At 50.1% G+C, this 14,367-nt stretch overlaps 1 protein-coding gene across 1 annotated transcript in view; it reads right to left on the minus strand.

The window, feature by feature from the left end:
- Positions 1-521: 521 nt before the first annotated feature.
- Positions 522-14,367, minus strand: part of C8H8orf74 (chromosome 8 C8orf74 homolog) — a 30,937-nt gene continuing 17,091 nt past the window's right edge. The window contains exons 3-4 of the mRNA XM_061425026.1: positions 1,620-2,023; positions 522-903 (exon numbers count right to left, since the gene is read on the minus strand). Of these exons, the coding sequence (XP_061281010.1) occupies positions 667-903; positions 1,620-2,023 (641 nt within the window). The 3' untranslated portion in view covers positions 522-666. The remainder of the gene's footprint in view (positions 904-1,619; positions 2,024-14,367) is intronic.

Below are 14,367 nucleotides of genomic sequence, written 5' to 3' on the forward strand. Positions count from 1 at the left end.
AACAGTGCTGGTGCAGCGCTGGGTCTCTGGCCTCCAGGATGGTGCCTGTTCCCCTGTCTCAGGCTAAACAAGACGGATTCTCACAGAAGGAAGTGTTTTCCAGAGGTGTGGGCTCTGTGCCCTCCAGCAGGAAAGCTGGTGGGTACAGCAGGCTGCATGTGGTAGATCCTCAGAGAGGAAGGGGTCCCAGCACCTGTTTCCCTGACGGTGCTGCAGGGGAAGCACCCCACTGAGGGACAGGACCACCACCCTCCCTCTTACCTGTTGAGACCTTCTTGGGGCTGTTGTGTTGTTCATGTCTGTTGTCTGAGCTCAGACTTAGTCACCAGTGGTGTCTGACTGGCCTCATGGGACAGCTCTCTCCCACCCTGCAGGGAAAATCTATTTGGATTGGATTTTCAGGAGGTGAAAGGTGGTATCCAGCAAGAAGATACAGAACATGCAATAAGTGTTGTGTCTTCCCCGTCCCCACCTCCTTCACCCACGTAACTCAGTTACACATGAAACAGACATTCAACAAGTTCTGCAGCCAGGACTTGCGTGTGTTTCTTTTAATCACTAGAGATCTCTGACCTATTGGGTGCCGAGTGCATCACATAACCCTTTCATAATTGAAAATGGCTCTTCCTCAATCAGAGTGTTCAGACCGTAGGCATCAGGGGCCTTCTACTTCTTTGCTTTTGCTTTCTTCCCTTTGTGGGTTTTGGACAACTTAAGAGCTTCGTCTTGGCCTGGCTGACCAGCAATGGGGACCAAGGGAGGGATGGGAGCGTTGAGGTTTAGAGTCTTCTTCTGAAGTTTCAGGTCCAAAATATCAAAGGTTATCTGTATCTCATACTGCAGCAGCTCCTTGAGGCACTCGATCTGGATGTGAATGGCCTCAGTGATGAGTTTCTCTAGCTCCTGCAAGAAACAGAACGTGGCTGGTAAACAGGGCCTGGGGAAAGCTGAGGCCACCTGCAGGCAGAGTCCCACCTCAGGTGCCTCTTCTCAACCCAGCTGTCTCCTTTCTCAATATGCTGGGATCTTCCATTCCCTGCTCCCCAGACCTACTCTCTGTCCATCTCCACCCTACTCTATGCCCCAGGAGGCTGACTTTTAAGAGCTGCATCAACCAGCTCCCTTGACCTGTCACTACCGACTGGGTTCAGCCAGTGGGAGGCCCTGGCAGGAGATCGGAGGGCGGGGAGAGGATGAAACCCCCATGGCCCTTCCTCCATCCCCCAGGCCTCCATGAATGCCAGCTCTGCAGGCAGACAGGGCACTGCGGAAGTCTATGGCGGTTTGGAACCTGGGGGCTCCTTTGGTGGAATCTGTGCTAGAAAGAACTTGGACTTTGGGGTCAACCAGGCCTCAGTCCAAATGTAAACTCGGCCACATGCCAGCTCGGGAACCTTGGGTTAAATCAGTTAAACTCTCTGAGCCTCAGTCATCTCATCACTAAAATGGGGGATTGAATACATCTGAGGGATGTTTCATGAAACATGTGCACAAAACCTGTGCCCTCCTGTGCCCTCCCAAGGGTGAGGACCCCAGGGTCCCGCCCGCGGGTTCTCTTGGAGGGAAGGGACATAGACTGGGGCAGGAGAGCCTCCCCCTGCCCCACGGGCCCCTCTCACTTCTCTGTTCAGAGTCTGGTGCCGCCGCCCAGGCAGCTGGGAGAATGTCTCCTGCAGCAGGTGCTGCTGCTCTAGGCGCAGGGCCCCCTTCAGCAGCAGCATGTTGGTCCGCTTCTGCACCTCGGCCGTGCTCAGCTCCTCCAGCTGCTGCTCGTGCTTCCAGACTTCCCGGTCCTTGCCCTCGGCCAGTGGGAGCGGCTGGGGCGGCGTGCACACCTCCAGGTTAGTAACAGTCAGGTTGACATCCTGGTCCTGGCCCAGCACATACTGGTAGAGTTTGTAGTGGCGGATGAAGGTGTTGTGGAAGTAGTCGCACAGGGCCAGCAGGTGGGTGGTGTTGAACTGCCCCTGGTAATCTCTGAGCTTGTTTCCCAGGATTGTCACGGCCTCGGTGATGGAGCAACCTGGGGGCACAGAAGGGCTGGGCAGCAAGTATGAACCAGACCAAACTGGCAGGGATGGCTGATCAATATGTGCTCACCCCAGAGTCCATGTCCTATGAACAGTTGTATGTCACCAATTTTTAGCTCGAGAAAGCCATGGAGTGTATCATGTTTCCCTTTTTCCCTTGGCTCCTGGGAAGGTCAGGGGGCAATTTTATACAGTAACTTACATTTATCCTATTTTTTTCTTATATGATTATCCCACTCCTTGCCTATATTTTGACATTTAGCTCTTGTTTTAAAGGCTGATTTCAGCTATGCTTTATGCTGTTTCCACTTCAGACCCTTCAGGAAGGAGGTGAGAGTATAAAAGAGATTCTGATATGAGTGGAGCGTGAGATGGTTGCAGAGACAGGGACATTATACTGGCCACTTGGGTCACTGACTTAGGCAAGTATTGTTTAGACCATGTAGAGATCAGCTCTGAGGGTAGCACTGGGCAATGCTCCTTGGAGGATAAGCCATCTTCTCCCATCTTCTTCCTTTCACATCTCTCTCTTTTTAATTTGTTTACTTTTCAGCTGCACTGTGTGGCATACAGGATCTTAGTTCCCTGACCAGGGATCGAACTCATGCCCCCTGCAATGGAAGAACAGATTCCTAACCACTGGACCACCAGAGAAGTCCGCCTTTCATGCCTCTTGCTCACAACTCCATCAGAGGCTCAGGGTAAGAGTGTGGTCAGGATGGCAAGACTCTCCCCAGCATATGATTGCATCTCAAGACAGAGGTGGTTCAGTAAAGGGTCTTGCTGAGTGAGGTGCATGCCCTATGGACAGATCTCTGGCAGGGAGAGGACAGGACAAGTGACAGAGAAGGACCCTGGACCCTCATATGGATGCCACCACCAGGGGCACCGTGAACTCAGCCGTGTCTCTCTCGCCCCCTGTCTCAGTGTCAGCTCTGCAGGACAAGAGCTTGGGCACAGACAGGGGTATTCCACAGCTCCCTCTATGAAGATGGAGACCAGGTGCTGCACACAGGGAGCCTGGCTTTTCTCCTGGGGTGGAGGCCAGCCTGCTTGCAGATCCCCCCCACCTGGTGACCACCCTCTTCAGGGCCCTGCCAGAGTACCCCTGGGGCCTTCAGGAGGGGCTGTCTCTGCCTGGCCCATAGGGCTGTTTTTCAAGCCCTCCCCACCCGCTGATTCTGCCTTCACTTTGGCTCCTCAGTCTTGGCTCTGCATGAGTGTTTTTACCTTAACTCTCCCCAGAGTCTGAGAGAGCAGGGCTTTACACAAATATTAGCACACGGAGCACTGCTCCACCTTGAGCCTCAGCAGAAAGTGCTGTGAAGTGTCACTAGGATTTAGGCTTCAGTCTCTCAGGGGAGATCAAGCCCATCTATCCTAAAGGAAATCAACTCTAAATAGTCATTGAAAATACTGTTGCTGAAGCTGAAGCTCCAATACTTTAGCCACCTGACAGGAAAAGCTAAGTCATTGGAAAAGACCCTGATGCTAGAAAAAATTAAGGGCAGAAGGAGAAGAGGGTGACAGAGGATGAGATGGTTGGATGGCCTCACTCATTCACTGGACATGAATTTGTGTAAACTCCAAGAGATAGAGAAGGGCAGGGAAGCCAGGCGTGCTCTAGTCCATGGGGTCACAGAGTCAGACACAACTGAGTGACTGAACAACAGCAACTCCTGGGGGAAGGGGGGGGCTTCTGCATCGTGCAGAATTAAAGGTTAGTGGGCTGTGTTTTTCCTTCCTTTCAAGGCAAATCAGCGACTCCAGGGTCCAAGACAGTACCCTGTCTGAGGATGGGGGAGGGGAGGGTGCTGGGTGGATGATGGACACAGCTCTGGCTCCTCCTAGTTGTGACTCCTGGACCACCACTCCCTCCAACGTAAAATGGGGAATAGGCGTGTTTACTTCATAGGATTGTCAGGGGGATCAAGTGGGATGGTGTGTCCAAGTGCCTTATACAGAGCCCACTGCAAGGCAGTAGTCAATGAATGCTGTAGGAAAAGAAGTGTTTGTTTCTGCACTGTGGGAAAACTCTCCAGGCCACATCTTTGCATCTCTCCATAGGTCTTTTCATTCATCCATCCCTCTCTCCATCCATCTATCCACCATCCGAATACTCACTCGTCATCCATTCACCCATCTCTCAATCCATCTATCGCCCATTCACTCATTGTTCATTCATTCATCTCTCCACCCAACCATCTTTCCATCCATGCATGTGCATCCATTCATTTATCCATCCACAATTAATCTGTCAAGCTGTTCCTGAGGGCCTGTTAATCACTAGGCACTGTGCTAAGTTCTAGCAACATTAGGATGTGTCTTGTTAGACACATCTCTTGCCTTCAGAGTTCTCACAGGAGAGATACACAAGCCGATATTGACACATGTGTAAAGAGGAACAAAATCAGGTGACGGGGAATGCTCCGTTGAGGATATGGGTTCTCCTGGAGAGGACGAGGCTTAAGCGACATCTCAGTGGCTGAGTGGGACTGAGCCAGGAAAGACTGTGGGGGAGGCACGGCGTGGGTGCGGCCTGCCTGAGATCCGAGGGGCAAGGAGCCACATGGCACGGGTGGGAAACAAGACTGAGTTTGTTGTCGTTGGCACCTGTCGGGGGAGGCAGAAAACCGCATGTTGAGTGGAGAGGTGGGAGGAAGGCAGCTGGGAGGGCCGTGAGTGCTGTGTTAGAAGCCAGGGCTTTGTACTCCAGGCAGCCCAGGGCCTGCCCAGGGAGACCGTGGTCATGTGGTGGCCTGCGGGGAGACTTTGGCCCAGTCCAGACAGGAGTCAGTGTGGCCTGAGAGTGCCAGGTCAGCAGGCACGGGCAGCAAGGGCAGATTTGAGCGGCAGGACCGATGGTCGGGTGTGGAGGGGGATAGAGGCCTGCCTGACCGCAGCCTGTCCCCGGGGACCCTTAAGGAGCAGGAGGGCCACCAAGAGAATGTGACGCAGGTGGGACGCACCTCTGTCGTGACCCCTGCCCTCAGAGAGCTTCCAGCCTGGGGAAGAGGAGACAGCTGGACAGATGGCATCCCCTCTTTTCTCTCAGTCCCCAGCTCAGCGCTCTGTGCTCAGTGAGGGCCAAAACATGTCTAGTGAGTAAATGGACAAATTGTGACACGTGAAGTGTAGTAATGGAGCTATTCATTTATCCCTTCAACAAGTGTTCATTAGGGGCCTTCCTTCCATGGGTCAAGAACTCATCTGTGGTCCAGGAAGGTGGTGAAGTCCTGGGGGAAACACGCATAGTATAATCCTGCTCAGGGCTGCTTAGTGCTGGGTGGGCACCGTAGAAAGAAGGGACTTGCTCGAGGAAGTCAGGGAGCAGGTCCCTGAGGAAGTGGGGAAGGATGGGCTGTGTCAGAGGGGATCACTGAGCAAAGAAAGGTGGAAAAGGAGGAAGCAGACAGGGGAAACAGCGTGTGCAAAGGCCCCGTTGGAGAAAACGTGGCTCATCTGAGGAATGGGAATGCTGAGGACTGGGGGCTGGTGGACTAGAGGGCAGCCAGTGGGGTCCCTGGTTCTCACAGAGGTCTCCTAGACCACCCACCCCACATCCCTTATCAACTGGTTGCCTCGCTGTGTTAAGCAAAAGTTGAAAGTTAAATTTACTGAAAATAATTTTAAGGAATTAATTTTGCCCATTGTTTTCCCAGGAAAATAACAGTTTTGAATGACATTTTAAGAATTGTTTGCATTGCTGTTGTCATGATATATTTATATAAATTGTTTCTTTGCTTATATAAATTGACAATTACAAATTAGGTACATAAATAAGCCACATTAAAAGTTACTCAGAAAGTACAATTAAGTTTGATGTTAATAGTTTTTCAGTTTTAAATTTAATCTTAAAATGTTATTTACTTATCTTTAACCTTGCATTGAATATAAAGAGTAAGCTTTATAATGTATAAAGCAGATATAGTATATAATCAGACATACAGAATACCTATGTTATTAAAATTTGATGAGGTTGGACAATTAGGGAAAAAAAATCTCCAAAATGGTTTCTCAAAAGGCTCCAGCAATCCCACTTCAGAGTATACATGCAAAGAAATGAAACCAGGATCTTGAAGCTGTGGCTGTACCCCCATGTTATTCACAAGAGCCAAGGTATGCAAACAGGCTGTGTCAGGCCAGGTCTGTTGACAGATGAATGGTTAAAGGAACTGTGATACACACACATACGATGGAATACTATTCAGCCTTAAAAAGGAGGAAATCCTGTCATTAGCAACAACATGGATGGACCTGAAGGGCATTATGCTAAATGAAATAAGCAAGACACAGAAGGGCAAGCACTGCATGATTTCACTCATATTTGGAATCTAAAAAGGTGGAACTCGCAGACGCAGAGGGGGACACGCGGAGCTGTGAGTCAAGGACAGAGCTTCAGTTACACAGGACAAGAAAGCCCTGGAGATGGACCACAGAGGACGTCCCCGCAGCCAACCACACTGCTCTGTGCATTTGAAATGTGCTACAAGAGTATGTCTTGAGTATTCTCACTACAAACTGAAGTGGTGACTCTGTGAGGCAGTGGATGAGGAAATCGCGGGGTGTAACTGAAGCACTTATTTCTCATTTATTGACAAATTGATACATTTTGATCTGTCAGGAGACTCAAGTTCGATCCCTGGGTTGGGAAGATCCCCTAGAGAAGGAAATAGCAACCCACTGCAGTACTCTTGCCTGGAGAATCCCATGGACAGAGGAGCCTGGAGAGCTACAGTCCATGAGGGTCACAAAAGAGTAGGATATGACTTAGCAACTAAACAACAAACAACCACCCAGAAAAATAAATAAGTACGACAGCTTCTCAGGGAAATGATGGTGATAAAACTACATGGGTGGAGACACAGCTCCGGCAGCTCCAGAGCAACGCGCTTTCCTCCTGTTTGTAATCAAGCCTCATGGCTACCTGCCTGTGTCACAGAAACCAGTGACCCATGCATTCCTTGGAGTGTCTCTTGTGCCAGGAAATAAGCTGGCTGCTGATCCTGAGGTCCCCTTCACCCCTGAACCTCTGCCCCAGGGACCAGCAGGAGCCCTGGGTTCCATCACCATCCAGAGCTTTCTAAAAATACAGCACCCCATCCCTCCCCATATACACATACTCCCAACCACCTCAGAGAAACAACCACTGACTCCAGGATGGGGTCTGGCTCGAGAACTGCTGCCTGACTTCCATCAGAGTTATGAGGCAGATTGAGCCAGAGAACTCAGATTTCCATACCCAGGGGCCATCACAAATTGACCAACTGGTAGAAGGCTGGAGCCAAAGCCCCATAACACTCTTCTCTGCCAAGAGACCGTGACACCTGGCGCCTGGTCTCTTCCTGCAAAGACGTGAGCTTTGCACTGCTCAGATTCGGTGGGCATCTGTACTACTCTTCTTTGCTTTTGTGGAGGGATGGATAGAAAATGACAGTCTCTGGTTTAATTCTTTTTTATTTTTTTGATCATAATACTGCACAGCATGTGGGATTTTAGTTCCCCAACCAGGTATCAAACCTGCACTCCTTGAAGTGGGAGCGTGGTGTCTTAACCAATGGACTGCCAGAATGGAGTCCTGTTCTTTTTTTATGACACTTGTGTACATGACATAATGACATAGCAGGAACTGAAGATTCCTCCAAAAGCAACATGCGAGCAGGTGCCCAGGCTTAGGGCAAAACCAGGCACCAGGAGGAGAGATGTTCACATGGGGGAAATGTCCTGACCCAGGATGCTGAGTGTGGGAGCAGGGGAAGCTTTCCTGCAGGGAGGTTGTGGAGTCCAGTGTGGGACAACGAGGAGGAGTTTGGTGGGAGTCGGTGGGAATAGGCAGTCCCGATGGAGGGTCAGCAAGGGCAGAGACCAGAGGCAAGTGGAGTGCGCTCTTTGCGTAAAGGGACCACACCTAGTTTGCAGTTTCTGGGGGGCAAAACTGAAGTCTAAGGGTCTGGGCTTGGGGACAGAGGGCCTGAAGGCTTCAGTCTGCAGAGGGCAAGCTGTATAGATCATGTGAGAGCACTGGACTTCATCACAGAAGCTGGGCTCTTGAACTGGAATTCATGAAACGTGAGGACATCCAAGGAAGGATCTCAGGACTGACCGGAGCCCAGAATTGCATCTGGAATTTGCATGCACATTTTTTTCTGGGGAGAGTGTCCATAGAGAGAATGGTCAAATTCCTAAAAGAAAGGTTAAGAATCTCAGCTGAGAGCCCTGGGCCACTCAGAGGCCTTAACTTGAGAAGTGAGATGCTGGGTGGGTATTTCAGAAGGAGAGCATGTAGGCCACTCAGAGGCCTTAAGTTGAGAAGTGAGATGCTGGGAGGGTATTTCTGAAGGATGGTGTGTGGAGGATGATGGGCAAGGCCAGCAAACGTGTCCCAGAGGGCAGGTAGCAGTGTGGGGTCATTGGTTTCTGATGCTCAAAGCTGAACTTCAGACCTGTGTGGAGGCACTTGTGTGTGGACCTGGGGAGGTGAATTATGGAAGTTGTTCTGGGCTTTGCAGAGCTGAACCTGCCGGAGGGTGCTCTGATCTCCTCCTATCTGGCCGGGCAATACCTGCGTGGAGCTGGGGTCACCCACAACCTCCCAATGGGGGCAGCCATCACTGTCCCATTCGGCCAGGCCAGCAGCCAAGCGCAGAGCCCAGGTTTGAAGTGAGAAGTCCTTGGGCCCCGTCGTGCTAACACCCACAGGTGTCCCAGCTGCCTGTCATCCTGGCAGATGCCCTCCTACAGTCTTGGCCATGACCTCAGCCTTCAAACGCAAGTGTGGGCCTTGTCCTGGGTGGAATTCTAACTTTCAGCCCCAAGACACTCTTTGGACCAGTTCTGGTTTTTAGCAGAGGTTGTCCAAAGCTGGCTTACGAGACACACTTGGCCCCTAGACCACCCTCCGTTTTGTCTTGAGCCAAGAAGCCCCCGATGACTCAGAAAGCTAAGGATTAAGTCTCCTGGAGAAGCCTCCAGCTGCCAGGCGGCCAGATCTGTCCTTGCAAGTTACTCTTCAATTACAGGGAGTGGCTGGCTTCATTTGCATTGGCTGCTGGGAACTTCCTGAAGACGGTCCCCAAGGGCCTGGAGGCCAGCACCTGCGCGGAGCTGGTGGGAGTGGGGAGGGGAGCTTGGGGAGAGCGTGGGTGGGATGACAGCCTCCAGAATCAGGGCAAAGGGGTGCAAGGCCTGGACCAGATGGGCTGGGCTCCCTCCTTTCCCCATCCAGACTGTAGGATCTGGGGCTGGGCAAGGGGGAGCACGTGGAAGTGGGGGTTTGGGAAAGGAGAAGAGGGGCTGCTCCTTCTGGGTGGGCATGAGGGGGAGAATCCAGGTGCCACTGGTGGCCCTGACAAACCAGTTTGGTTGCCCCCGCCTTGGCTGCCAGGGGAGGAAACCGGTCAGGCTGCAGCCTGACCTGGCTTACAGTTCCCAATACCTGAACTCCTGCCAGGGCAGCCTGGGATGCTGGGAAAGCGGAAGAAAGCCAGGACCCTCCACCCCACCCCCATTCGGGGTCCCTAATGCTGCCCCTGACAAGCCCCTTTCTGCCCTTGAAAAGGTTCTGCCAAACTCATCCACCCCAGGGTGCTGGTGCCAGCTCAGAAGAGGGTGTGTGTTTTCTTTGGGCAAGAGAGGGCTCTTGTTCAGGGAGTTCCCTTTGTTGGCCCGCATGCCCTGGGTCATCTCAGGCTCTGCCCAAGACCTCCTGGCAAGGTGAGCAGGTGTAACCACCATCACCACTTTACCTTCGAAAGAAACTGAGGCTTCAGGAGGTCAAGGGATATGCTGCAGGGCACAGAGGTGGCCCTAGTGGTAAAGAACCAGCCTGCCAATGCAGGAGACATAAGAAACGCAAGTTTAATCCCTGGGTCCAGAAGATCCCCTGGAGGAGGGCATAGAAACTCACTCAAGTATTCTTGCCTGGAGAATCCCATGGACACAGGAGCCTGGTGGGCTATGGTCCAGAGTGGCAAAGAGCTGAACACGACTACTGAAGCGACTTAGCATGCATGCACACACACAGCTGGGGAGTTGCAGAGCCAGAGTTCCAAAGTTCCAACCCCAGCTTGACCTGGGGAGGCCTCTTTCAGTATCCAGATTGAGGTGGCTTGGACTTGCTTTGTAAACCCTGGAGATGGACACTGGAAGGGGCCTCCAACACTCTCGGTCATAGTTTTCCAAAGGTTGTTTTGCAACAGGTATTACGTAGAAATGCGTGGCCTTGAATATAGGTTGGAGCCAGGGAAATTAAACATGTGTCCTTAATATGCTCATGAGCACAGCAGAGTATGCTAACAAGCTCAGCAAATGGCCAGAAAGGGTTGAGTCTATGCAATATTTCTTAGATTTATTGGAGGCAAACACACGCAGATCTTGGAGGTATATTGAGTTCAGTTGCAGACCACTGCAATGAAGTGAACAGTGCAATAAAGTGAGTCACCTGAATTTTTTGGTTTCCCAGTGCTCATGAACATTACACTGTCTGTAGTCTTAAGTGTACAGTAGCACTCTGTCTATAAAATAGTGTGCAACTCTTTAAAAAAAAATATTTACTTCTAAAAATGCTAACCATCACCTGAGCCTTCAGGGAGGTGTCATCTTTTTGCTGGTGGAGGGTCTTGCCTGGATGCTGATGGCTGCTGCCTGACGGACACCGAGACCACAGTACCTAGGATCCGGTCACATTGCACCTTGCCAGGCACGTGCTCTGTTCTCAGCCACCACTCAGAGTCGTGAGGAGGCCACCTGGGAGTCCAGGGCAGCCCCTGGCCTGAAGATGGCCTTGATGCTGGGGCCGTGCCTCAGAACTTTCTGTGGTTGTAAGAGCATAGACTGGGAATTCAGGCAGCTGTGAGCTCCTAGCTTGTTTCTGCTCCTTAACTACTTGCGTGAGTTATTTTGCCTCTATGGGCATCAGTGTTCTCATCTGTAAAATGGAAGCAGTAAAAACATCTAACTCGTAGGGTTAGATGTGAGCATAGGGGATAGAGCTCCCACAGTGCTTGGTACACAGTGCGTGCGTGCGTGCTTCACTTCAGTTGTGTCCAGTTCTTTGCGACCCTATGAACTGTAGCCTGACGTGCTCCGCTGTCCATGGGATTCTCCCAGGCAAGAATACTGAAGTGGGTTGCCATGCCCACCTTCAGGGGATCTTCCTGACCCAGGGATCAAACCTGTGTCTCTTACATCTCCTGCATTGGCAGGCGTGTTCTTTACCACTAGTGCCACCTGGGAAACCCTGGTACACAGTGGCACTCAATAAATCACATGGTTGTCATCATTGTCATTGTGAAGATTCCAGGCATCCCCTACTCCCCGGGGGCTGTTCTGGGATAAATCTGTCTTCCCCAAGGACTCCGAAGACTCCTAGGGCAATGAGTTCCTAGAGGCTGGTTTTCCTCAATCCACTGTTTCCTAGGTCTTTACCTGGAGACTCTCTCTTCCTTGCTGGGGGTGGGGCATGGGATGCTGATGTGCTTTCTCTCCTGGCCACACCGGCTGCTAAGGGTAAAGGATGGCTGGGAGTTGGCTAGAGGGTTGCAGAGGACAGAAGAAGAGGCAACCCTTCTGGTCAGAACATGTAGTGAGGACCCAATAGTACACAGTTCTCCCCAGATCTCTGGAGTATTCTCTTCTCTCCCTGCTACTGTGAGCTTCTCAGTACCTGCTGGAAAGGACTAGATTTCTCATTTCCAAAGGATCTTTCCAAAAAGCTCTGGACATGTAGTTGCTGCCCAGGATTCAGCTCTTAGTAAATAATAATACAACCAGCCTGCACAGGTGTGCTACTTTATAGGTTTAAAGCATTTAATTATCCATCAATTTATTTAATTGGTCACAATCAACCTATGAAAGAGGTAATTGCTGCCATTTAACAGATGAGGAAGTTGAGGTTTAGTGTATGCAACCAGAATCAGGACTCAAACCCAGGTTCTCCAACTCCAAGAAGTATGCCTCAGCTACTGGGGTATTTTTAAGGTGTGAACAGAAGACATGGGCTCCGTAGAGCTACAGTACTTCCACTAGAACTTTTTAATTTTAATTTTATTGTGGTAAAATACACACAACATAACATTTACCTTTTTAACCCTTTTTTGGTGTCAGTTCAGTGGCATTAAGTCCATTGTCGTTGCTGTGGAACCATCACCACCATCCGTCTCCAGGACTTTTTTCATCTTGCAAAACTGAAACTCTGTATCCATTAAACACTACCTTCCACTTTCCCCTCCTCACAGTCCCCTGCAAATCCTTTTCTGTTTTCTGTCTCTACAGATTTGATCGCCCTAGGTACCTTATATAAGTGGAATCATACAGTATTTGTCTTTTTGTGATTGGTTTCTTTCCTTTAGTAGAAGGTCCTTAAAGTTCATCCATATTGAAGCCTGTATCTGAATTTCCTTTCTTTTAAAGGCTGAATAATATTGTATTTTATGTATAGACCACATTTTGTTTATCCATCCATCTGTTGGTGGGTTACTTCCACTGTCTGGCCATTGCTGCTATGAACATGGGTGTGCAAATATCTGCTCCAGTCCCTGCTTTCACTTCTTTTGGATGTATCCCCAGAAGTGGAATTGCTGGAACATAGGTAATTCTATGGGTAGGGTAATTCTATGTTTAATTTTTTGAGTAAGTGCTTAATGTTTCCCCGTTCACTAAGCTTTTGTGTTTATCTTAAAGAAAAACCAATAGCCACATTAAAGGAAAAATCTACCCATACATTAAGATTTGGAAAGATTTTGTTGTCCTTTTAGAATTTTCTTCCCTGTTCATTTTCTTGGAACTCAAGGAGCAAACACAGGATCAGGTATTTTAAAGATTGTTGAGCTTTTGCCTAAGCTCTTCTCTTCGTCCGTAGTGGTCCTCTTGCCTTTTCTGCTCAGCAAATACACTCTTCACCATCCTTCACCCCTAGTCCTCGAGAAGTTGGCTACTGCTAAATAGCTTTGGCAGGAAGGATAGACTCTGGTGCCAGGCAATCTCGAGGTTAATACTGGTATTATTTTTCGCTGTGTGATGATTTGCAAGTTACCTAACCTCTCTGAACCTCAGTGGCATCCTTGTGAAATAAGGACAATAGTACCCACCCAACCGAGCTTGGTGTGAACATTAAATGAGATGATCCATGTGGAGAGCCTACGCATCACGACTGCTGAGTGGATGCTTGCTCTTCTCCACCCACTGGTGCAGAGCTCTGCCAGTGCTGGCTGGAGGATGGCTGAGTGAGTGGAGCAAGGATTAAGCTGATTTGGAAAGGTTCAGAGGTCAGAACAGGAGCCATCAGATGGAAGCATCAGAGAGACAGATTTCAGTTCAGCAGCAGGGAGAACTTTCTAGAAGTGAGAGCTTTATCAGTGGAGGAGTGAGCAGGCAGTTAGCTGGGAAGAGAATTCCTGAATAATGAGTGTGTGGTGGTGGTGGGAGGGAGGGAGGCTTGAATCAGGTGACTTTTGGGGTCCTTTTGATTCTAAGCAGCCGTGCTGAACTCCACCAAGCTCACAGTCCCACATTCTAGGGTGAGGTGGGGGCCTCCTGCAGCCGTCTCAAGTTTGCTGAAGGGCCGCTGACTTTGGATCTTCATCCTCCTACTCTTCATCACCCCCAAGGTGAAAATGACCACGTAATCTCACTGTCTCAGGGACAGGGCACTGTACCAAGACTAATATTTGGTGACTTCATACCATTCTTTGTCCCTTCTGCCGGTGGGGGACTCAGAGACTGACCAAAACGTCCACCCAGCCAAGGAAAGACATGGGCAGTTAGAGGCAGGGGAGGGGACCACTCCAAAGGGCCAGCAGTCTGGTCGCAAGGACACCAGTATCAGCCCCCACCCCACACAGGGAGCACGTCCATCCAGAACACATCAGCTGATGCTGAGGGTGCAGTCTCACTCCCGGACATATACTCCGAGAAAGCCATGACTCAAAAAGACACACGCACCCCAGTGTTCATTATACCACTATTTACAGCAGCCAAGTCATGGGGCAACCTAAATGCCCATTGACAGGTGAATGGATAAAGAAAATGTAGTACATGTATATAATGGCATACTACTCAGCCATAAAAAGGGATGAAATTGGGTCACTTGTAGAGACATGGATGGACCTAGAGACTGTCACACAGAGTGAAGTAAGTCAGAAAGAGAAAAACAAATATCGTATATTAACGCACATATGTGGAATCTGAAAACCGGTACAGGTGAACCTTTTTGCAGGCCATGAATAGAGACACAGATGTAGAGACTAGACGTGTGGATTCGGGATGGGGAAAGGTAGGGTGGGATGAATAAGGAGATTAGGATTTACTATAGACACTACCACGTGTAAAACATATAGCT

This window comes from Bos javanicus, chromosome 8, assembly GCF_032452875.1.
Source record: "Bos javanicus breed banteng chromosome 8, ARS-OSU_banteng_1.0, whole genome shotgun sequence".
Classification (NCBI taxonomy): domain Eukaryota; kingdom Metazoa; phylum Chordata; class Mammalia; order Artiodactyla; family Bovidae; genus Bos; species Bos javanicus.